Below are 24,298 nucleotides of genomic sequence, written 5' to 3'. Positions count from 1 at the left end.
CGCAAAAAGAAAAAAATAAAAAATAAAAAAAAAAGAAAAGAAAAACACTAATTTGAAAAGATATATGCACCCCTTTGCTCACTGCAACATGATTTACAGTAGCCAAGATATGGAAGCAACCTAAATGTCATTGATAGATGAATGGATAAAGAAGATGTGGTATATATATATATATATACTGTTGGACTGTTGGACTGACCTCTAAGTCAGTATATATATATATATGGAATGAAATACTACTCGGTCATAAAAAAGAATGAAATCTTGCCATTTGCGACAACATGGATGAACCTAGAGAGTATTATGCTAAGTGAAATAAGTCAGATAGAGAAAGACAAATACCATATGATCTCACTTACATGTGCAATCTAAAAAACAAAACAAATGAACAAACAAAACAAAACAGAAAGAGACTTACAGATACAGAGAGCAAAATGGTGGTTGCCAGAGGGAAGGGGAGGTGGGAGGCTGGATAAAATAGGTGAAGAGGATTAAGAGGTAGTAACCTCCAGTTACACCATAAATAAGTCACGGGAATGTAATATACAGCATAAGAAATATGGTCAATAACACTGTAATAACTTTGGAGTGGGTGGTTACTAGACTTATCATGGTGATCATTTCATTATGTATGCAAATGTCAAATCATTATGTTGTATACCTGAAACTAAGATAACATTGTACGTCAACTATACTTCAATTTAAAAAATAATGACTGGGCTTCCCTGGTGGCGCAGTGGTTGAGAGTCCGCCTGCCGATGCAGGGGACACGGGTTCGTGCCCCGATCCCGGAAGATCCCACATGCCGCGGAGCGGCTGGGCCCGCGAGCCATGGCCGCGGAGCCTGTGTGTCCGGAGCCTGTGCTCCGCAACGGGAGAGGCCACAGCAGTGAGAGGCCCGCGTACAGCAAAAAAAAAAAAAAAAAAAAAAAAAAAATAATGACTAAAATAAAGGAAAGATCAAAAGTTTAAAAAAAGAAGAAGAAAGCAAATTCACTGATTTAGCTGAGTTCTTTGAGGGTGCCAAAGGGCAAACAGACCCTGGGGCCAACAGACAGAATTTATTTGGAGTTCAGAATGACTTCTGACAAGATTCTGAATTCAGAACTTTTATATTGACAAGATTCTGAATTCAGAGCTTTTATATTGCTACTGTTTAGTGGCCCTGAATGTGGTTGCCCAGCCCTGATTTATTTATAATCAGCCACAGCAGGGCAGTCAGCTATGCCTCTTGGATTTCTATTCGCACAAGAACCAGAGTCCTAAATATGCACAGGTTTTACCTTGCAGTAAGCAAACGTCCCACTTGACAAGGGAACAAACAAAACAAAACAAAACTTAAGCATATGCCAAGGTTCAGAATCATAGATTTTAGAGCTAGAAGAGAGTTGTTATGGATTGAATTGTGTCCCTCCAAAATTCATATACTGAAGTCTTAAACCCCAGTACCTCAGAAAGTTTCCTTATTTGGAAATAGGGTCATTGCAGATGTAATTGTTTAAGAAAAGATGAGGTCAAACTGGAACAGGGCGGACACCTAATCCAATATGACTGGTGTCCTTATGAAAAGGGGAAATTTGGACACAGACATACATACAAGGGGAACTCCATGTGAAGATGAAGACAGCCATCTACAGGCCAAGGAGGGAGGCCTGGACTAGATTCTCCCCCATAGCCCTCAGTAGAAACCAGTACTGCCAGGACCTTGATTTCAGATTTCTAGGCTTGAGAACTGTGAGACAATAAATGTCTGTCGTTTAAGTCACCCAGTTTGCAGTACCTTGTGACAGAAGCCCCAGCAAACTCATATAGGAGCTTAGAGGCCAGTCCAACAGTAGTAATCTCCTGGACGGTGCCCTGACAGCAGCCATTAACTCATTCTGAACATTTCCAGCCACAGGAAGTACACAGCTACATGATTCAGCCCTCAGATCTTGGTCCCTGACATGCAAATCAAACACTTAATTGCTGAGGGCACCGGCATAGTTGGGGCACCAAAAACATAAGAAAATTAGCAAACTTATCTAGAATTTTACAACCAGAAAAATCTCTTAAAAAGCTATTTTGGGGGGCTTCCTTGGTGGCACAGTGGTTGGGAGTCCGCCTGCCGATGCAGGGGACGCTGGTTCGTGCCCCGGTCTGGGAGGATCCCACGGAGTGGCTGGGCCCGTGAGCCATGGCCGCTGAGCCTGCGCGTCCGGAGCCTGTGCTCCGCAATGGGAGAGGCCGCAGCAGTGAGAGAGGCCCGTGTACCGCAAAAAAAAAAAAAGCTATTTTGGTTTTTAAATGCATATAAATTTTGAGTTATGTGGTCTAGAGGAGGGGGTTCAGCATAATCTTATTAGTCCTTGGGGGTTCTAAAAAGTCTTAATTGGTTAGTTCTTTAATAGAAAAAGACTAGAAGGAAATAAGCCAAATTGTTAAACAGAGATTTTCTGGGGAGTAAATTGGGGTAGAAAATTATTATTATCTTCTTATGTTTTGTAATTGTGTTTTTAAAATTTATATAATGAATATGTGTTGCTTGTGAATTTTTAAAAAATGAAAGGACATTCAACTTATTATTGAGTTAAGTCTCACTCCATAGAGTTTCAACTTTTGGGTCCCAATTCTCTCCTCTGGAGTTTCATAGTAGACTCTAAACTTGTCCTACTGCTCATGAAGAGGCAAAGCAAAAGGAAAAGAATCTAAATCTCCTTACCCTTCTGTTAAAATTTTTCTGAAAATTATTACTGCCACATAGTAAAAGATTGACTGCCTTAGCATGATGTGCTAATTTTTTAAGACAATTTTTAAGAGTAGTTTTAGATTCACAGCAAAACTGAGAGGAAGGTACAGAGATTTCTCATAACCCCCTGCCCTTATACATGCATAGCCTCCCCTATTATCAACATTCTCCACCAGAGTGGTACATTTATTACAACCACTGAATCTACACTGATACACATAATCACCCAAAGTCCATAGTTTACATTAGGTTTCACTGTTGATGTTGTACATTCTATGGGTTTGGACAAATGTATAAAGACAGGTATCCATCATACATGTATCGTAGAGTATTTTCACTGCCTTAAAAATCCTCTGTGCTCTACCTGTTCATGCCTCCTCACCCCAACTCCTAGCAACCATTGATCTTTTTATTGTCTTCATAGTTTTGACTTTTCCAGAAAGTCCTATTGTTGGAACCATAGAGTATGTAGCCTTTTCAGATGGCTTCTTTCACTTAGTAGTATGCATTTAAATTTCTTCCATGTCTTTTTCATGGCTTAATAACTCATTTCTTTTTAGCACTGAATAATATTCCACTGTCTGGAAGTACCACAGTTTATCCATTCATCTACTGAAAAACATCTTGGTTGATTGCTTCCAAGTTTTGGCAATTATGAATAAGGTATTATAAACATTTGTGTGTAGGTTTTTCATAAACAAAACAAACAGAAAACCTACAGAATGGGAGAAAATATTTGCAAATGATGCAACCGACAAGGAATTCATCTCCAAAATATACAAACAGCTCATACAGCTCAATATCAAAAAAACAAACAAACAAATCAAAAAATGGGCAGAAGATCTAAACAGACATTTCTGCAAAGAAAACATGCAGATGGCCAAAAGGCACATGAAAAGATGCTCAACATCGCTAATTATTAGAGAGGTGCAAATCAAAACTACAATGAGGTATCACCTCACACTGGTCAGAATGGCCATCATCAAAAAGTCTACAAATAATAAATGCTGGAGAGGGTGTGGAGAAAAGGGAACCCTCCTATGCTGTTGGTGGGAATGTAAATTGGTGCAGCCACTGTGGAGAACAGTATGGAGGTTCCTTAAAAAACTAAAAATGAGCTACCATGTGATCCTGCAATCCCATTCTTGGGCATATGTCCAGAGAATACCATAATTTGAAAAGATATATGCACCCCAATGTTCTCTGCAGCACTATTTACAATAGCCAAAACATGGAAGCAACCTAAATGTCCATTGACAGATGAATGGATAAAGAAGATGTGGTACATATACTCAATGGAATATTATTCAGCCATAAAAAAGAATGAAATAATGCCATTTGCAGCAACATGGATTGACCTAGAGATTATCATACTAAGTGAAGTAAGCCAGACAGAGAAAGACAAATATCATATGACATCACTTAGATGTGGAATCTAAAAAAAAGATGATACAAATAAACTTACATACAAAACAGAAATAGACCCACAGACACAGAAAACAAACTTATGGTTACCAAAGGAGAAAGAGAGGGGAGGAATAAACATATACACACTAATATATATATAATACACACTACTATATATAAAATAGACAGCCAACAAGGACCTTCTGTATAGCACAGGGAACTATACTCAATATTTGTAATAATATATAAGGAAAAAGTGTGTGTGTGTATATATATATATATAAATCACTTTGCTGTACACCTGAAACTAACAGAACACTGTAAATCAAATATACTTCAATTTTTTAAAAAAATCCATGTGTAGGTTTTTGTGTGGACATAAGTTTTGAACTCCTTTGGGTAAATATCAAAGAGAGTGATTGCTGGGTCATATGGCAAGAGTATGTTAGTTTTGTAAGAAATTGCCAAACTGTCTTCCAAAGTGGCTATGTACCATTTCGCATTCTCACCAGCAATGAATGAGAGTTCCTGTTGCTCCATACCCTTGCCAGCATGTGGTGTTGTCAGTGTTCCAAATATTGGCCAATTAACAGGTTTGTAGTTGTATCACATTGTTGTTTTAATTTGCATTTCCCTGATGACATAGGATGTGGAGCATCTTTTCCTATGTTTATTTGCCATTCGTATATCTTCTTTGATAAGGTGTCTGTTATGGTCTTTGGCCCATTTTTTAATCAGGCTGGTTTTTTTTCCTACTGTTGAGTTTTAAAAGCTCTTTGTATATTCTGGATAATAGTTTTTTATCTGACGTGTCTTTTGCAAATATTTTCTCCCAGTCTGTAGCTTCTCTTCTCATTCTCCTGAGACATGCTAATTTTTTAACCCAATATTTATATTCAGATATATATATATCTCACAATTCAATGAATATTGTTGAACTTCAGGTCTGTCACTTCTCCAGTTGCTGACTCATGATAGGGGCTCAAAAATTACCAAATGGGATGTAAATATGGGGTTGTAAATTGTGCCAGTCCAAGAACAGACTTGAACCACTACTTTTTGGGGAGAAAGTTCATAGATGAGGCTTAGTAAACTCAGTAAAAATTTGAAAAGGCAGGAGATTTATAGTAACATAGGTAGATAGAGTAGACTATAATAAACACCAGACTGAATGTTCATTAACTCATTCTATTTAATGCTATGCTTGATTCTTGGGGATCTACCTATTTAAGATTTGCTGACTTTATTATTTTTAAGGGATGACTGCAGGTAGCCTGGGAAAATCAGCTGTCACAAGGGGACTGATGACCTATAGGAAGTCAGGATACGTGAGTGATCAGGACTCTGAAATATTACTTTGAAAGATCAGACACACCTTCCTTTCTTTGTCTCCAAAATATGAAATACATTTTGTAAAAAATACAGTAAATAAAATTTCATTCATATTTTAATCATGCAACTTACCTCATCAACGAGACTTGATTCAAAATACTGATAGGCAATACTGAGAGCAAGCTTCAGCCATATTTTATATTCCAGGGATGGCCAGAAGGCATCAAAGCCTTCATATAAATCCTCCAGGGAGATAAAGCAAGCCTGAAATGACAAGGTATCAAACAGTATGCTTGATTTGAAACTAAATTACAAGACCATCAGAAAAAAAAAATGCCTGTAGATTTCATCTTCGCCTAACCTCCTAGAAAAAACTATCAACTAACTCTAGTATAGTAATTAAGATACTCTGCCATTTAAGCATAAGATGATAAAATGTACAGTCCAATTAAAGCTATAGACTTAAAAACAGGCCAGGGGCTTCCTGGTGGCACAGTGGTTGAGAGTCCGCCTACCGATGCAGGGGACACGGGTTCGTGCCCCGGTCCGGGAGGATCCCACATGCCACGGAGCGGCTGGGCCCGTGAGCCATGGCCGCTGAGCCTGCACGTCCGGAGCCTGTGCTCCGCAACAGGAGAGGCCACAACAGTGAGAGGCCCGTGTACCGAAAAAATAATAATAATAAAATAAAAACAGGCCAGGAAATTTTATACCAATCAATAGGTAGGCTAATCATGAGCCCATGATTAAGGAACTAAGTCACATAAACTTATCTATTTTTATTGTCACAGTAGGTCACGTTGGCTCATTCATAGTATTTGTTTCCAGCAAAGTGCCAATCCAAATAAGGAAGACAACTCTTTCAGAATTCACTGAAGTTCAATTACCTGAAATTCAGTGAATTCAATTCAGCCTTGTGAATACATTCATGCCTTCTCTCCTCTTCCAAAAATGAAATGGTATAAACTGATAAGGCGACATTCCTTTCTGTTTGTCATACTCCTAAGACTCTGGACACTGCTCTGTTGCATCTAACCGTCCCAAAAGCTTGAAAATTCTTTGCAAGTGGGAACTTTCACTAATTTCAGTTTGAATCGCACACAGCTAGTGCAATATCAGGCCATTTATTTGTTAAATAAACTTCTTACTTAGCAAGTGAAAAATGGAAGAAAGAGGGTTGAAACACAAGTATACTTTAAAAACACCATTCTCATTACGGTGGCCATTTATTGAGCACCTAAACGTGCCAGGCACTTTAAATATATATTTTCCTTATCTTCATAACATCAAAAGTTAGATATTTTCTCTTTTAATTAAAAAACTGGCATAGTCTCCTTGGTTAAAATATCACCCTCCAGATCCCACAGCAGATGTGGGACACTAAATTGGCCTCTCTCAGCTAGTCTACAGCTGCTTCACAGTAGCTGGTTGGGTGACTAAATAAGATATCAGAACCCAGAGGAAGCAAAGATGCTGGCACTCCTTACTGACTTGAGGAAGAATTAACTAACAACCCACAATATAGACGGAACCAGTTTCTTACCTGTAAAATAGTTTCACAGATGGTAGTATATTCAATTTCACGCTTAAGCAGACAGCTCAACTCTCCAATTATGTCTCCACTAGTACAGTACTCTGTAAACCTGGTCATGGACTCTCTATTAGCGCTTAGGCTCCTGTCTATTCCAAAGGTAGGAGGTGAACTCTGCAACTGCAGAGGGGAAAAAATTGTGCCAAGGGAAATATAAAATTAAAAGCCCTTGACCAAACCCCAGGAGCTCCCAGTTTTTCTTGCAATTATTACAATGGAAGGAAAAGATTCTTTATGAATACTTTCAGGTGTAAAGGAGGAATTAGGCTTCACAAGAATCATGGTTTCTTTCACATTTCAACTCTCCAAGGCAAGACTGTTTCTAATCTTTAGCTTTACAGATGACCCCTATTTACCTTCCTTGTATAAAAATTCCACCAAAGTAGTCATAGCAGTCTGCCACTAATGCAAGCACCCACTCTATTAGATATTCTTAGCATAACAGGCTAGTGTCTCAGGTGGAAAAAACTTCTGGTTGCATGGATGCATAAATCGGATATCATGAATTAATATGCCTCCAAACCAAGCCCTGATTTCAGTAGAAGCCTTGCTTCCCTTAAGATGCTTAAGAATAATTACCATGAGACATTAACAGGAAAAGGTTTTAGGATGAACACAGGATGGTTGCGTTACTTCAGGAAAAGAACTGGTAGGTGTGGGTGGGGGTAAAGAAAGGTATCAGATTTCAGGAGGAGGATGCAGGAATCAACCAGAAGGATTACACAACTTTCCAGAAAGTTTAGCTGTAAATATCAAAGAGGAAAGCTATTGTTCAAGACACAGGAAACGGAAAAAAGGTCACTGAAGGAGTTGCTATGAAAACTGTATCCTCTCCTAGTGATTATCATTCAAACTTTTAGAGGCATTCATGCTTCCAAAGGACTTGATATTTTTTAATTTAATTTTGAATGCAGTTCAAAGGCCTTTTGAGTAATCAAGAATGTCTCTGCTTTTTTGCAAACCAAGGAAAGGGGATAACATCCGTGGTAAGCAGAATTCTAAAGAAATCCTTCCAAGATTCCTGTCTCTGCTATTCAATCAAACATTAATCTATGAACTGCTGTGAAGGGATTCTGCAGATAGAATTCAGGTTACTGCTAATCAGTTAAACTTAAAGAGATGATTCTGGATTATCCTGTTGGGCCCAATGTAATCACATGAGCCCTCAAAAGTAGAAGAGGAAATAGCTGTCAAAGATTGGTGGTGGGGGGGACAAATGAATTGATTTCTCTGTCCATCAGTTTTCCACCTTACATGAGGCTGATGTAAGGATTCAATGTCATAACATATTGCCATTCTCTACCATCCTTTTAAATGTCACAATTAGCCATCTTCATCTCTCCATCACTGCTAACATACTATATATTTAACTTATGTATTTTGTCCATTGTCCCATCTCCTTCTATGCCTCTACTAGAAATTAAACTCTAAGAAGACAGCGACTTCTGTTGTTGCCGATTCTATGCCTAGAATGAGCAGTGCCTGCTGCATGATAGTAATGAAGTAAATATTTGTTGAATGAATGAGTGAATGGATGAATGGAAAGTGCCTGACACTTAATAAACTCTATACATGTGTTAGTTAGTATTTATTATAATAGTTTATTTCCATGATTAATTTTGGTATTTTTAAGGTCTGAAACACCCATTCCAAAAATAGAAAGCCAAATATATTATTTGCACTATAATAATGGTTTGTCACTTGTAACTGTCATCTAGGATCTAGGAATTATGTTGGTCATAGCTGGGGCTCACCCATGGATTCAGCTACTAGTATTCAGTTTCTAAAGGATTCTTGTCCCTGTCATTCTACTGACACCAAAAGCCTCCTACTGGTTAAAAATTGTATGATTTTCATCCTATCTGACCTCTGGGAGAATCTGATGTTGTGGTCTATTTCCTCATTCTTGACACTCATTTCCTTTAGGTGAGTAACCCAACCACTCCAAGTATTGGGTTCCTTATCTGAACATCGAAAAGACTGTTCCTCCCAGGACTGTTGTGAGGAATAAGTAATAATTATGAAAGCATTTTGTAAGATGGGAAGCACCTTTCGGATGGTGGGTATTATAATTATCTCTCAGCTGTAGTGTTCATTCTGAACAGAAATGGTTTCATCTGGAAAACAAATTATGTTAAAAATTTCAAAATATCTTAGTTCCTAAATTTCTCCTTATGTGATAATTACATATTTCAAAATACATTTTCAGTAAATAATAAATAGTCCCTTACAATTGCCATTCCTGAAATAATTAAGTAGATTCCTTGTGGCATTTCACCTTCTTTACAAATGACATCTCCATAGTCAAAATAGGCAAGTTTGGCTCTTTCCTGAAAGAAAAAAAAAGAAGAAAAGAAAAGGAAAGAAAAAGGGAATTAACACAAATCTTTACAGTCTACTTCTCTAAATAGAAATAAGATTTTAAAGCATAAAAACAAACTATATTCTTTGGCAGAGGATTCAGTTTATGCAAAGACCCAGAAGCAAACAGAATAACTGCACTGGGGGTAACCACAGAAGATTCAATACACCTCAGGCAGGCACGGAAGGGTGGAGACCAGGGCTGAGTTATCCATTAGGCATCAGTAGGCACAGTGTCGAGGGTTCACAATACTTTTCGGGATTTACAACAATGTTTTAGTTTCTTTTAAAATCAGAAGAAAATAAAAGAACTTTTAGGTAGAGTAAAATGTCTTAATACTAAAACATCTAATACTAATATATTCATCTTTATACTAACACGATCATAAAGTATAATTTTTTGGTGCTTTTTTACAGAGGAAAAGGCAGAAGTGCCTCGGGCCCAGGAAAGTCATATTGCAGCCCAGGTGGAGGCAGGACTGGAGAGGTGAGCCGAAGCCAGGTCTCCAAGGGGCTCACAGGCCTGGTAAAAAGTCTGGGCTTTTCCCAAAACCAGGGGGTAGCCACTAAAAGGTTTGTAACAGGAGAATTATGGTGACAGATTTGCATTTTACAAAGATGTGTGGGAAACATACTTTTAAGTCATGCATAGTAGTTATCTCGAAGTGTGGGGTGGGGAGTGAAAGGTTTCCACTTTTCACTTCTGATTTATTTTACAGTGTAGAAATAAACATGCATGACTTCACAATATTTTTTTTAAAAGCTCTCCTAAAGCCAATTATCCCCCTTATGTATTATTCAGACATTATTTTTTTTTTGTTTTTTTGGGCAGGTGCTATTCTTTTTTTTTTTTAAATACAGCAAGTTTTTATTAGTTATCTTTTTTTTTTACAAATCTTTATTGGAGTATAATTGCTTTACAGTGTTGTGTTAGTTTCTGCTGTATAAAAAAGGGAATCAGTAATATGCATACATATATCCCCATATCCCCTCCCTCTTGCATCTCCCTCCCACCCGCCTTATCCCACCCCTCTAGGTGGTCACAAAGCACCGAGCTGATCTCCCTGTGCTATGCGGCTGCTTCCCACTAGCTATCTATTTTATGTTTGTTAGTGTATATATGTCAGTGCTACTCTCTCACTTCATCCCAGCTTACCCTATCCCCTCCCCGTCTTCAGGTCCATTATTATTATTATTTTTTTTTTTTCTGGTACGCGGGCCTCTCACTGTTGTGGCCTCTCCCACTGTGGAGCACAGGCTCCGGACGCGCAGGCTCAGTGGCCACGGCTCACAGGCCCAGCCGCTCCGCAGCATGTGGGATCCTCCCGGACCGGGGCACGAACCCGTGTCCCCTGCATTGGCAGGCGGACTCTCAACCACTGCGCCACCAGGGAAGCCCCTCAGGTCCATTATTTACGTCTGTGTCTTTATTCCTGTCTTGCCCCTAGGTTCATGAGAACCATTTTTTTTTTTTTTTAGATTCCATATATATGTGTTAGCATATGGTATTTGTTTTTCTCTTTCTGACTTACTTCACTCTGTATGACCGACTCTAGGTGCATCCACCTCACTACAAATAACTCAATTTCATTTCTTTTTATGGCTGAGTAATATTCCATTGTATGTATGTGCCACATCTTCTTTATCCATTCATCTGTTGATGGACACTTAGGTTCCTTCCATGTCCTGGCTAATGTAAATAGTGCTGCAATGAACACTGTGGTACATAACCCATTTTTAAAAATTTGTTTATTAACATATTTATTGGACTAAAATTGCTTTACAATGGTGTGTTAGTTTCTGCTGTTATAACAAAGTGAATCACCTATACATACACATATATCCCCACATCTCCTCGCTCGTGCGTCTTCTTCCTACCTTCCCTATCCCACCCCTCTAGGTGGCATGACCCTTTATAATTATGGTTTTCTCAGGGTATATGCCCAGCAGTGGGATTGCTGGGTCATATGGTAGTTCTATTTTTAGTTTTTTAAGGAACCTCCATACTGTTTTCCACAGTGGCTGTATCAATTTACATTCCCACCAACAGTGCAAGAGGGCTCCCTTTTCTCCACGCCCTCTTCAGAATTTACTGTTTGTAGATTTTTTGATGATGGCCAATCTGACCGGTGGGAGGTGATACCTCACTGTAGTTCTGATTTGCATTTCTCTAATGATTACCGATGTCGAGCATCTTTTCATCTGTTTGTTGGCAATCTGTATATCTTCTTTGGAGAAATGTCTATTTAGGTCTTCTGACCATTTTTGGATGTTGTTAGTTTTTTTGATATTGAGCTGCATGAGCTGCTTGTGTATTTCAGAGATTAATCCTTTGTCAGTTGCTTCATTTGCAAATATTTTCTCCCATTCTGAGGGTTGTCTTTTCATCTTGTTTATGGTTTGTTTGCTGTGCAAAAGCTTTGAAGTTTCATTAGGCTCCATTTGTTTATTTTTGTTTTTATTTCCATTTCTCTAGGAGGTGGGTCAAAAAGAATCTTACTGTAATTTATGTCATAAAGTGTTCTGCCTATGTTTCCTCTAAGAGTTTTATAGTGTCTGGCCTTTCCTTTAGGTCTTTAATCCATTTTGAGTTTATTTTTGTGTATGGTGTTAGGAAGTGTTCTAATTTCATTCTTTTACATGTAGCTGTCCAGTTTTCCCAGCACACCTTACTGAACAGGATTTCTTTTCTCCATTGTATACTCTTGCCTCCTTTATCAAAGATATGGTGACCATATAAGCGTGGGTTTATCTCTGGGCTTCTATCCTGTTCCATTGATCTATATTTCTGTTTTTGTGCCAGTACCATACTGTCTTGGTTACTGTCGCTTTGTAGTATAGTCTGAAGTCAGGGAGCCTGATTGCTCCAGGTCCGTTTTTCTTTCTCAAGATTGCTTTGGCTATTCTGGGTCCTTTGCATTTCCATACAAATTGTGCAATTTTTTGCTCTAGTTCTGTGAAAAATGCCATTGGTAGTTTGATAGGGATTGCACTGAATCTGTAGATTGCTTTGGGTAGTACAGTCATTTTCACAATGTTGATTCTTAGAATCCAAGAACATACTATATCCATCTGTTTGCATCGTCTTTAATTTCCTTCATCAGTATCTTATAGTTTTCTGCATATAGGTCTTTTGTCTCCTTAGGTAGGTTATTCCTAGGTATTTTATTCTTTTTGTTGCAATGGTAAATGGGAGTGTTTCCTTAATTTCTCTTTCATATTTTTCATCGTTAGTGTTTAGGAATGCAAGAGATTTCAGCGCATTAATTTTGTACCTGCTACTCTACCAAATTCATTGATTAGCTCTAGTAGTTTTCTGGTAGCATCTTTAGGATTCTCTATGTGCAGTATCATGTCATCTGCAAACAGTGACAGTTTTACTTCTTCCTTTCTTATTTGGATTCCTTTTATTTCTTTTTCTTCTCTGATTGCCATAGCTAAAACTTCCAAACTATGTTGAATAATAGTCGTGAGAGTGGGCAACCTTGTCTTGCTCCTGATCTTAGAGGAAATGGCTTCTGTTTTTTACCATTGAGAGTGATGTTGGCTGTGGGTTTGTCATATGCCTTTATTATGTTCAGGTAGGTTCCCTCTATGCCTACTTTCTGTAGAGTTTTTATCATAAATGGGTGCTGAATTTTGTTGACAGCTTTTTCTGCATCTATTGAGATTATCATATGGTTTTTATTCAATTTGTTAATATGGTGTATCACATTGATTGATTTGCATATATTAAAGAATCCTTGCATCCCTGGGATAAAACCCACTCGATCATGGTGTATGATCCTTTTAATGTGCTGTTGGATTCTGTTTGCTAGTATTTTGTTGAGGATCTTTGGATCTATGTTTATCAGTGACATTGGTCTGTAGTTTTCTTTTTTTGTGACATCTCTGTCTGGTTTTGGTATCAGGGTGATGGTGGCCTCATAGAATGAGTTTGCGAGTGTTCATCCCTCTGCTATACTTTGGAATAGTTTTAGAAGGATAGGTGTTAGCTCTTCTCTAAATGTTTGATAGAATTCGCCTGCGAAGCCATCTGGTCCTGGGCTTTTGTTTGTTGGAAGATTTTTAATCACGGTTTCAATTTCAGTGTGACTGGTCTGTTTATATTTCCTATTTCTTCCTGGCTCAGTCTTGGAACATTGTCCTTTTCTAAGAATTTGTCTATTTCTTTCCGGTTGTCCATTTTATTGGCATATTGTTGCTTGTAGCAATCTCTCATGGCCCTTTGTATTTCTGCAGGGCAGTTGTTACTTCTCCTTTTTCATTTCTAATTCTGTTGATTTGAGTCTTCTCCCTTTTTTCTTGATGAGTCTGTCTAATGGTTTATCAATTTTGTTTATCTTCTCATAGAACCAGCTTTTAGTTTTGTTTATCTTTTCTACTGTTTCCTTCATTTCTTTTTCATTTATATCTGATCTGATCTTTATGATTTCTTTCCTTCTGCTAACTTTGGGGTTTTTTTTCTTCTTTCTCTAATTGCTTTACGTGTAAGGTTAGGTTGTTTATTTGAGATGTTTCTTGTTTCTTGAGGTAGACTTGTATTGCTATAAACTTCTCTCTTAGAACTGCTTTTGCTGCCTCCCATAGGTTTTGGGTCATCGTGTTTTCATTGTCATATGTTTCTAGGTATTTTTTAATTTCTTCTTTGATTTCCTCAGTGATCTCTTCTTTATTTAGTAGCATATTATTTAGCCTCCATGTGTTTGTATTTTTTACAGTTTTTTTCCTGTAACTGACATCTAGTCCCATAGCATTGTCGGAAAAGATACTTGATACGATTTCAATTTTCTTAAATTTACCAAGGCTTGATTTGTGACCCAAGATATGGTCTATCCTGGAGAATGTTCCATGAGCATTTGAGAAGAAAGTGTATTCTGTTGTTTTCCAATGGAATGTCCTATAAATATCAATTAAGTCCATCTTGTTTAATGTCTCATTTAAAGCTTGTGTTTCCTTATTTATTTTCATTTTGGATGATCTGTCCATTGGTGAAAGTGGGGTGTGAAAGTCCCCTACTATTATTGTGTTACTGTTGATTTCCCCTTTTATGGCTGTTAGCATTTGCCTTATGTATTGAGATGCTATGTTGGTTGCATAAATATTTACAATTGTTATAACTTCTTCATGGATTGATTCCTTGATCATTATGTAGTGTCCTTCTTTTTCTCTTGTAACAGTCTTTATTTTAAAGTCTATTTTATCTGATATGACTATTGCTACTCCAGCTTTCTTTTGATTTCCATTTGCATGGAATATCTTTTTCCATCCCTTCACTTTCAGTCTCTATGTGTCCCTAGGTCTGAAGTGGGTTTCATGTAGATGGCATATATATGGATCTTGTTTTTGTATCCATTCAGCAAGCCTGTGTCTTTTGGTTGGAGCATTTAATCCATTCACACTTAAGGTAATTATCAATATGTATGTTCCTATGACCATTTTCTTCATTGTTTTGGGTTTGTTTTTATAGGTCCTTTTCTTCTCCTGTGTTTCCCACTAAGAAGTTCCTTTAGCATTTGTTGTAGAATTGGTTTGGTGGTGCTGAATTCTCTTAGCTTTTGCTTGCCTGCAAAGCTTTTGATTTCTCCATTGAATCTGAATGAGATCCTTGCTGGGTAGAGTAATCTTGGTTGTAGGGTCTTCCCTTTCATCACTTTAAATATATTGTGCCACTCCCTTCTCACTTGTAGAGTTTCTGCTGAGAAATCAGCTGTTAACCTTATGGGAGTTCCCTTGTATGTTATTTGTCATTCTTCCCTTGTGACTTTTAGTAATTTTGCTTTGTCTTTAATTTTTGTCAATTTGATTACTATGTGTCTCAGCATGTTTCTCCTTGGGTTTATCCTGCCTGGGACTCTCTGCACTTCCTGTACTTGGGTGCCTATTTCCTTTCCCATGTTCGGGAAGTTTTCGACCATAATCTCTTCAAATATTTTCTCGGGTCCTTTCTCTTTACTACTTCTGGGACCCCTATAATGCAAATGTTGGTGCGTTTAATGTTGTGCCAGAGGTCTCTTAGGCTGTCTTCATTTCTTTTCATTCTTTTTTCTTTATTCTGTTCCACAGCAGTGAATTCTACCATTCTGTCTTCCAGGTCAGTTATCCGTCCTTCTGCCTCAGTTATTCTGCTGTTGATTCCTTCTAGTGTAGTTTTCATTTCAGTTATTGTATCATTAATCTCTGTTTGTTTGTTCTTTAATTCTTATAGGTGTTTGTTCTCTAATTCTTCTAGGTCTTTGTTAAACATTTCTTGCATCTTCTCGATCTTTGCCTCCATTCTTTTTCCGAGCTCCTGGACCATCTTCACTATCATTATTCTGAATTCTTTTTCTGGAAGGTCGCCTATCTCCATTTCATTTAGTTGTTTTTCTGGGGTTTTATCTTGTTCCTTCATCTGGTACATAGTCCTCTGCCTTTTCATTTTGTCTATCTTACTGTGAATGTGGTTTTTATTCCACAGGCTGCAGGATTGTAGTTCTTCTTGCCTCTGCTGTCTGCCCGTTGGTGGATGAGACTACCTAAGAGGCTTGTGCAAGCTTCCTGATGGGAGGGACTGGTGGTGGGTAGAGCTGGGTGTTGTTCTGGTGGGCAGAGCTCCGTAAAACTTTAATCTGCTTGTCTGATGATGGGTGGGGCTGAGTTCCCTCCCTGTTGGTTGTTTGCCCTGAGGCAACCCAACACTGGAGCCTACAGGCTCTTTGTTGGGGCTAATGTCAGACTCTGGGAGGGCTCACGCCAAGGAGTACATCCCAGAACTTCTGCTGTCAGTGTCCTTGTACCCAGCGGTGTGCCACAACCACCCCCCGCCTCTGCAGGAGACCCTCCAACACTAGCAGGTAGGTCTTGTTTAGTCTCTTATGGGGTCACTGCTCCTTCCCCCTGGGTCCTGATGTGCACACTACTTTGTGTGTGCCCTTCAAGAGTGGAGTCTCTGTTTCCCCCAGTCCCGTCAAAGTCCTGCAATCCAATCCCACTAGCCTTCAAAGTCTGATTCTCTGGGAATTCCTCCTCCTGTTGCTGGACCCTCAGGTTGGGAAGCCTGACGTGGGGCTCAGAACCTTCACTCCAGTGGGTGGACTTCTGTGTTATAATTGTTCTCCAGTTTGTGAGTCACCCACCCAGCAGTTATGGGATTTGATTTTATTGTGATTGCGCCCCTCCTACCATCTCATTGCAGCTTCTCCTTTGTCTTTGATGTGGGGCATCTTTTTTGGTGAGTTCCAGTGTCTTCTTGTCAATGATTGTTCAGCAGTTAGTTGTGATTCCGATGCTCTTGCAGGAGGGAGGGAGTGCACATCCTTCTACTCTGCCATCTTGAACCAATCTCCCAGGTGCCATTCTGAAATCCTCCCTCTAGCTCTTTCGGACCTTTTTTTCTCAACTCTTGTCTTCAGGCTTATCTTCATACACTATTACCATTTTAATTAACCACACCAGTTGGAGGGTGAAAGAAGGGAGGAGTAGTGAAAATTAACTATTGTTGCTGTGATGGAGACCAAGACTGAAATCAATGCCTACAATGAGGGGTGTTTGTTTTATTTATTACAAGAATTTTAGTTATCCATGTAATCCCTGGGCTGTTCCTAATGAGAATAATGCCCATGTGCTCCCATTTCATTTTTCTTTATCCTAGTGAAATCTGATTTAAATGGCTATCAAGAACCAACATATTGGGCTTCCCTGGTGGTGCAGTGGTTGAGAGTCCGCCTGCCGATGCAGGGGACGCGGGTTCGTGCCCCGGTCCGGGAAGATCCCACATGCTGCGGAGCGGCTGGGCCCGTGAGCCATGGCCGCTGAGCCTGCGCGTCCGGAGCCTGTGCTCCGCAACGGGAGAGGCCACAACAGTGAGAGGCCGGGTACCGCAAAAAAACAAAACAAACAAAAAAAAAAGAACCAACATATTAAGGAAAAGGGCCACTTAAAGAGTGAGCTATATCTATAAGTGGGTGGAGAGAGTCCAGCAGCTTTGCATTGGCATGGCAGGTTAAGGAGGAGAAGAAGGTTGTGCCCTGGATATAGAGTCACCTCGGGTGTATGGAAACCATTAATTTCTGGAGTTCTCTCTCATTGTTTTTCCCATCCCTCCCCCATTCACTGCAGGATGGTCCATTAATTATACTTGTGAAAGTATTACCTATAAAGAACCCCAAATTCAAATTTTATTTTCAAGTTGGATATTTTAAAAAACTGAACAGGATTCAGATTGTAATAAACACCCTTTAGATACCTTCTTTCCAGTCCAGGCCCATCCCTCACCTACCACCCTTGTTTATTTGAGGTCTGTTTTCCAAACTACCCCCAGTGACCCCTGCCCGTCAGGTTTCCTCCCCCTCACAGCCAAACCTGTACTTCTCAAAGCTGGAGATCTGGTTCAAGCTAAGCCAGTTGGATTTCTCCCTTAAGAATTTGAACTGAGGGACAAAGAGCCTGGGAGTTGAGAACTGAGTCATCATAGCCAAGTACTACAGGAAGGGTCCACAAATTCCTACCACTGACATCTCAGAGCTGGCCTGATTCCCACCCTGCTCAAGGTTAGTTTGTCAACTGTTTCTTAGCTTCTGTATACCACCACGATATATTTTCAGTAAGCTCCCCTTTTGCTTAAACTAGTTCAAGTAGGGTTTTGTTACTTTCAACCAAAGAAGTCTTAATTTAACTAAATATGAAATCAATTTCAAAAGAAAAATTCAAATATTTCTGGCATGAAGAAAACATTAGTATGGCCTAAATGAAATCAGATATTCAAAGCTCAATAGAAGCTCCACTATGATTGCTGTCTTTCTAGAAAACAAGCAAAATGTCCCCTCATTATGAATAAACAGATGACATATATCTCCATGACTAGACAACAAGGTACAGTACAACCAAATTTGTAGTAAAGCAAGTACTGTTCTTCGTCACAGAGTTTTCCTGATTCCAAAAATCTAACAGGTTTTAACAAGTTGACAAAAAAGTTATTATCCCTATAATTCACATAATAGCCATTTAAAAGTAAAGCCACAAACTGGTGGTCCGTGAGTCACACCCAATCCACAGATATATTTTGTTTGTCTTGCACTGTATTTTTAAAATTCTGAACTTGTTACCAAGTTTTAAAATTTTTGAATTTTCACCTAAAAATTCAGATCTATGGATCCTCTTTTTAAAAAAACTGACCTCTACATTATTAAATCTAATAGTCAATTTTCAGTCTTCATCTTATTTGATCTCTCAGCCTCATTTGATATAGTTGATCACTTTCTCCTTCTTGAAATATTTTCTTCACTTGGCTCTGGGACACCATTCTTTATTTTCCTCCTATGTGATAGATAGCTCAATTCTTTTTTTCCAAGTTTTATTGAGATATAATTGACGTACAGCACTATATAAGTTTAAGGTGTACAGCATAATGACTTGACGTACACATATTGCAAAATGATTACCACAATAAGTTTAGTTAACATACGTCACCTCATATAGTTATAAAAAAATTTTTTTCCTTGTGATAAGCACTTTTAGAATCTACTCTCTTAGCAGCTTTCAAACATACTATAAATATATGACTATATAACTATAGTCATCATGTTGTATACCCAGTATTTATCTTATAACTTGGAAGTTTGTACCCTTTGACCCACTTCTTCAATTCACCCAGCTTCCTCTCCCCACCTCTGGTAACCATCAATCTGATCACTTTTTCTATCCTCAATTCTTTTTGCTAATTCTTCCTCATCTCCCCACCTCTAAATGTTGGAGAGCTCAAGACTCGATCCTTGGATGTCTGCAATAATTCCTTAAATTATCAAGTTTCAACACCTTAAATATCAGCTCTATGCTGACAACTCTGAAATGTCTTTCTCCAGTTTGGCCTCCCACCTGCCTTCCGGTCATGTATCTAACTGCCTACTTAGCAGTTCCACTTGGAAGTCTAATAGCTTGCTCAAATTTAACCTCTTCAGAAGCAAATTCTTGTCCCTCCCCATATAAATCTTCTCTTCCCCATCCAAGTAAATGGTTACTCTATTTTCAGACTATTTTCTAATTTCAGACTAAAATCCTAGAAGTCATTCCTTCTCTCTAACACTCACTCCATCAACATCTATATGCTCTCTCTTCAAAACCTATCAAGAGTCTGACCATTTCTCACCACTTTCACTCATCCAAGCCACTGTCATCTCTTGCCTACATTATTGTAATCCCCTCCTAACTGGATTCCCTGGCTTGCTCTTGACCCCTTACAGCCTGTTCTCAACACATCAACAGATGATCGTTTCCAAGTATAAGTTAGATCATGTCTCTTCTCTCTTCAAAACCTTTCAATCTGTTTCCATCTAATTCAGAGTAGAAGCCAAAGTCCTTACAATGACCTACAAAGTTCTGCAAACTCAGGCTCTCCACAACTGCTCAGGCTTCATCTCCTCCCTCCATCATTGGTCCGGCCACAGGGGCCTTTGTGATGTTCCTTGAACACAACACACCTCAGGGCATTGCACTTGCCTTCTCCTGGGTATCTATATGACATGCTCCCACACTTATTTCAGATCTATTTCCAAAGGAAACTTATTAGAGCAGTCTTCCCTAACCACCCATATAAAACAGCTGCCTAACTATATTCCCTTTTTTCACCTTTTCTCCATATAGCATTTGTCACCATCTGACAGACTATACATTTACTCATGGGTGTGTTTATTGCCAATTTCTATCCATATAATACAAAGTCCATGAAAGCAAGGACTTATTTATTTTGCTCACTGCCATATCCCCAAACCTAGAACAGTCTCTGGCACAGAGGCTAAGATGGAATTGGTAATAATCAGGTAACATAGATAACTCATCCTAAGCAGATAAGCAATTATAAAAAATATCTTTGCTCTTTAGGCTCAAAATGAAATCTACTCTTCTGGGTTTTGCTAGGCCTCCGTTTTGACTTACCCTTCACTGGCCATTAAAGGATTCTTGCTTTGGATAAGTTTTTTTGTTAATCTTGCATTAGGGAGTGGAAAAAATGAAAAACAATTATTGAACCTGAGCTAGAATAGAAGATAGAATCTTTACCTTGAAGAACTCAATGAGAACATCTTTATTTTCTAGCCAAATGATATTATGAAGATATTTGTCAGGAGTAGGGGGCGGAATTGCCATTGGAAAGTTATTCAGTGATTTTATTTTTGCAAGAAGCACCTAAAAGAAACAATCAAAATAATGGTGATCAGATCCTGTAACAGAAAAGGGACATTAGGTAAAAATGAAGGAAATCTAAATAAAATACTGTTATGCAAATCTAACCATGACTTTGACTCAGAGCTTCTCCCATCCTATTTAAATTGTCCTCTAACCATTTTTTTTGGCCCTATTCTCCCCCTTATTACTATCTTTATTACTATTTCCACTGGTATATTAACTCATATTGAATTTATCATTTTTATAATCCAATTAACAGTTGTAGTCTACCCTATCTTAAACTCAAATTATCTAAAATTCACAGTTGATTACCATATGATTTAATGCCACTTTCTCTCAAATTTTCTTTCATGTGAATAATTTCCTTCTCTAAGTTCTTCTAATTTTGGAGGATATATTTCTAGCTTTGTAGACTCTTAGAAACCTTCTCTGACTCCCCCCATCGGGTAAGAGATAATCACTTATCTGCCTTATTCCCATGGTATCTCTAACAAATCTCCCTTATGGAACTCATTACATTGTAGTATTATTATTTTTACTTATCTGTTACATGTAACCTTTGTTGATTGGCTGAATAAGTGACTAAATGAAAAAAAGAGGAAGAGCCCATGGACTTTTCAAGACCCCATGGCATGTAGTAGGTGTTCAACAAATATTTACTCAGCTAAACTGGCTAGATTTACCTAGCTCTTTATGACCTGGGATTGATAATTATATCTCTTTAGCTGACAATTAGGCAGTTAGTAGGCATTCAATAAATAACTGTTGAATGATTGATTTACCCATTACCTTTCTAAATAAACCTATAGGAAAAAATAAGACTCTCTCTTCATAAGGGCTATTCTTTATTTATTTTAACTAATGGGTATCAAGCATTCAATTGAATCTTATACAATATCCAAAGAAGGGAACAATATACAAAAATACAAAACACAATGTGCACAGAGGTGTAACCTGAAGAATACTGTAAAGCAGTCTTTTTCGCCCCTTTGACAGACACTAAGGAGAAATCATATTACCCATTTAGTCCTGTGCCATGACCTTATAGAGACTAATGACGTAGAGCTATAACAGGGAAAGCTGGCCTGTCCCACACCCACCTCCCTTCTGGGGCCATGGAGAGGGACTATGTGCAGGAAATATCCAGAAGCACAGTCCATGTGGCCTGTGGCTGAAAGGGACCAGTGACAAGGAAAAGCATGGGACACCAAGGAGCAGCTTATCCTTGGGAATACACAGGCAGAATGTGGGACCAGAACTTCCATTTTTCTTCTTTATGCTAGGAAGCCGATAGACCCTTGTACAGAATAGAAAAAAACTTTCCTATTTTCACAATTTGCAGTCTAGATGGTAGAAGTGATAGAGTGGTAGGATTAAACATTAAACATTTTTCCTCTGTCTTATGTTCCTAATTTTTTTTGCAAATTTATAACTTTTCAAAAGTCCATTTATCAGCTAACCACTTAGGGTGTCTTCCCTGTTCCTCTCAGAACTGTTCCCTCCCTGATCTTCACCAACACACACACACACACACACACACACACACACGCGCACGCACACACACACACACACACACACACACACACGATGGTCCCCTCCTGTCTATGTTAACATTAGGAAATTACCACCTCCCTTGCCACAGCTGGTGGGCCTGGGCACTACATATTCCACCAATGGACAGACAGGCAGAAAAATCTAATGACTTTGTAGAGGGAGCCAAAAGAAGATTCCACAGAGGGGCAACCCGAATAAGAAATGGAAAATCTGAAAGCTTTCTAGGTCATTGTTCAAGTCCCTTCCTGAGGCCTGGCCATGTGGTCTGGTTACCATGGGATCTGTAAAGTGCTCTGTGTCCTTATAATAAATCCTCCAACTCCATTTATTTGCTAAACCTAGCTCAGATTGGTTCTGTTACTTGCAACCAAGTGGTTTTGACATGGAGTGAACCAGGTAGTGCTGGCACTAGTTGCCATTGGCATTAACAAAGACTTAGGCAATTACAAAGTTTACAACTGTCATGACTCACCCTTTTCCCAATCTCCCTCACTAATTACACTCTGCTAGAGTAGCACTGCAGGCTTGAGTGTTCGGCTTATGGAATCCAGCAATATGGAAAATTGCTTTCTTACCTTATTCATCTCAATGCCCTCATGTTTATCAATAATGCCTCTTGACCAAAGGAAGGTGAGGCTTTTCAGAGCTTTAGCAATCACGTTCCGGATTGCCTGCTTAGTCTTCAAAGCAATGACAACATCACGACCCTCATGCTCTATGAGTCCTGAAGCAAATAAAATTATCAGTAAGCAAACAATTCAATAACCACAATAATAACAAAGATTTGCATAACTGTTTATAATTTCCAAAGTATTTACACAATATCCTTTCATTCCTGTCTCATATAGAACTTGTGAGACCAGTAGGACTAAAGTTATTTTCATCTTTATTTTACAGATGAGAGAATTGAAAAAAGGCTTCCTTCACCAGCTAAGAGAAAATCACTCCATCTTATTCCCATGGCATCTCCTACATATCTACATTATGAACTCATTACATTGTTTTTTGTTTTTTGTTTTTTGCGGTACGCGGGCCTCTCTGTTGCGGCCTCTCCCGTGGCGGAGCACAGGCTCCGGATGCGCAGGCTCAGCGGCCATGGCTCACGGGCCCAGCAGCTCCGCGGCATGTGGGATCCTCCCAGACTGGGGCACAAACCCGTGTCCCCTGCATCGGCAGGCGGGCTCTCAACCACTGCACCACCAGGGAAGCCCTGAACTCATTACATTGTAATATTATTATTTTTCCTTATTTGTCTCATCCTCCATATTATATAATTTTTGGTGGGTGGATGAACAAATGACTGAATAAAAGTGCCCCTGGACTTTCACTGGTGGGTCTTTCTGAGCTCAAATCTCATATTTTTCCTCTTTAACAAGCATGAGAAGTCAAGCGATTGACTGGGAGTCAAGGCTTAAACTGCATCTGTTTCATCCTTGTAATCCTAACCTTGAGCACAACACCTGACATCTGGAAGGTACTCAATCATTTTTTAACTGAAATGAGCTGAGCAGTGAAATGAAGGACAGCATGGTGGAGAACATAGGTTTTAGTGTCTGATACACCTGGGCTTGAAATCTAGCTCACCACTTACCAGCCATAGGACCTCAGGGGAGTTAACCTTTCTAAGCCTCAGTTTCATTATCTATAAAATGAAGATGATAATAGTATTTGCCTCATGGAGCAATTATATGGATTAAATGAAATAATGCATATAAAGCCATTAACACAATTCCTGATATAATTAGCATTCAGTAATAGGTTGCAGTAACCACACAGGAACAGGCACTCCCTTTCACATGACTGAATCAAGAAAACTTTGTAATATTCCATAGTGATCTAAAACATCAGATAGCAACTCCTAGGCCCCTAATCTTTAAAAGCACGGAAATAAAAATCTGCTTAATACATAAATGGAAACAATGAGTCCTGGATTTTCTGAGACACTGCCAAAATATTCTGACCTATTGTCTCCAAACTTACAATTTCGTTCATTAGACCATGTTCTTTCAGTTTTGATGTGGAAAGTACGATCCTCATAAATCCATATGGCATCTTACAATGTGGTTATGAATACAAAGTGGTTTTGCTTTATTTATTTTACATTAACGTCCATTTGTTAGAACGTTACCATATGCCAGGCTCTCTACTAGATACTTTTGCACACA

General features: G+C 38.8%; 1 protein-coding gene across 1 annotated transcript in view; it reads right to left on the bottom strand.

The window, feature by feature from the left end:
- The window catches only part of SLC9C2 (solute carrier family 9 member C2 (putative)), a 95,185-nt gene that overhangs the window by 5,066 nt on the left and 65,821 nt on the right, over positions 1–24,298 (bottom strand). Inside the window, exons 19-23 of the mRNA XM_060078601.1 lie at positions 22,709–22,857; positions 20,454–20,579; positions 9,290–9,388; positions 7,011–7,178; positions 5,600–5,731 (exon numbers count right to left, since the gene is read on the bottom strand). Of these exons, the coding sequence (XP_059934584.1) occupies positions 5,600–5,731; positions 7,011–7,178; positions 9,290–9,388; positions 20,454–20,579; positions 22,709–22,857 (674 nt within the window). The remainder of the gene's footprint in view (positions 1–5,599; positions 5,732–7,010; positions 7,179–9,289; positions 9,389–20,453; positions 20,580–22,708; positions 22,858–24,298) is intronic.

The sequence above is a fragment of the Mesoplodon densirostris genome, chromosome 2 (genome assembly GCF_025265405.1).
Source record: "Mesoplodon densirostris isolate mMesDen1 chromosome 2, mMesDen1 primary haplotype, whole genome shotgun sequence".
In the NCBI taxonomy this organism is placed as follows: domain Eukaryota; kingdom Metazoa; phylum Chordata; class Mammalia; order Artiodactyla; family Ziphiidae; genus Mesoplodon; species Mesoplodon densirostris.
Note: the sequence above shows the minus strand (reverse complement) of the source record. Positions and strands in the feature narration are given on the sequence as shown.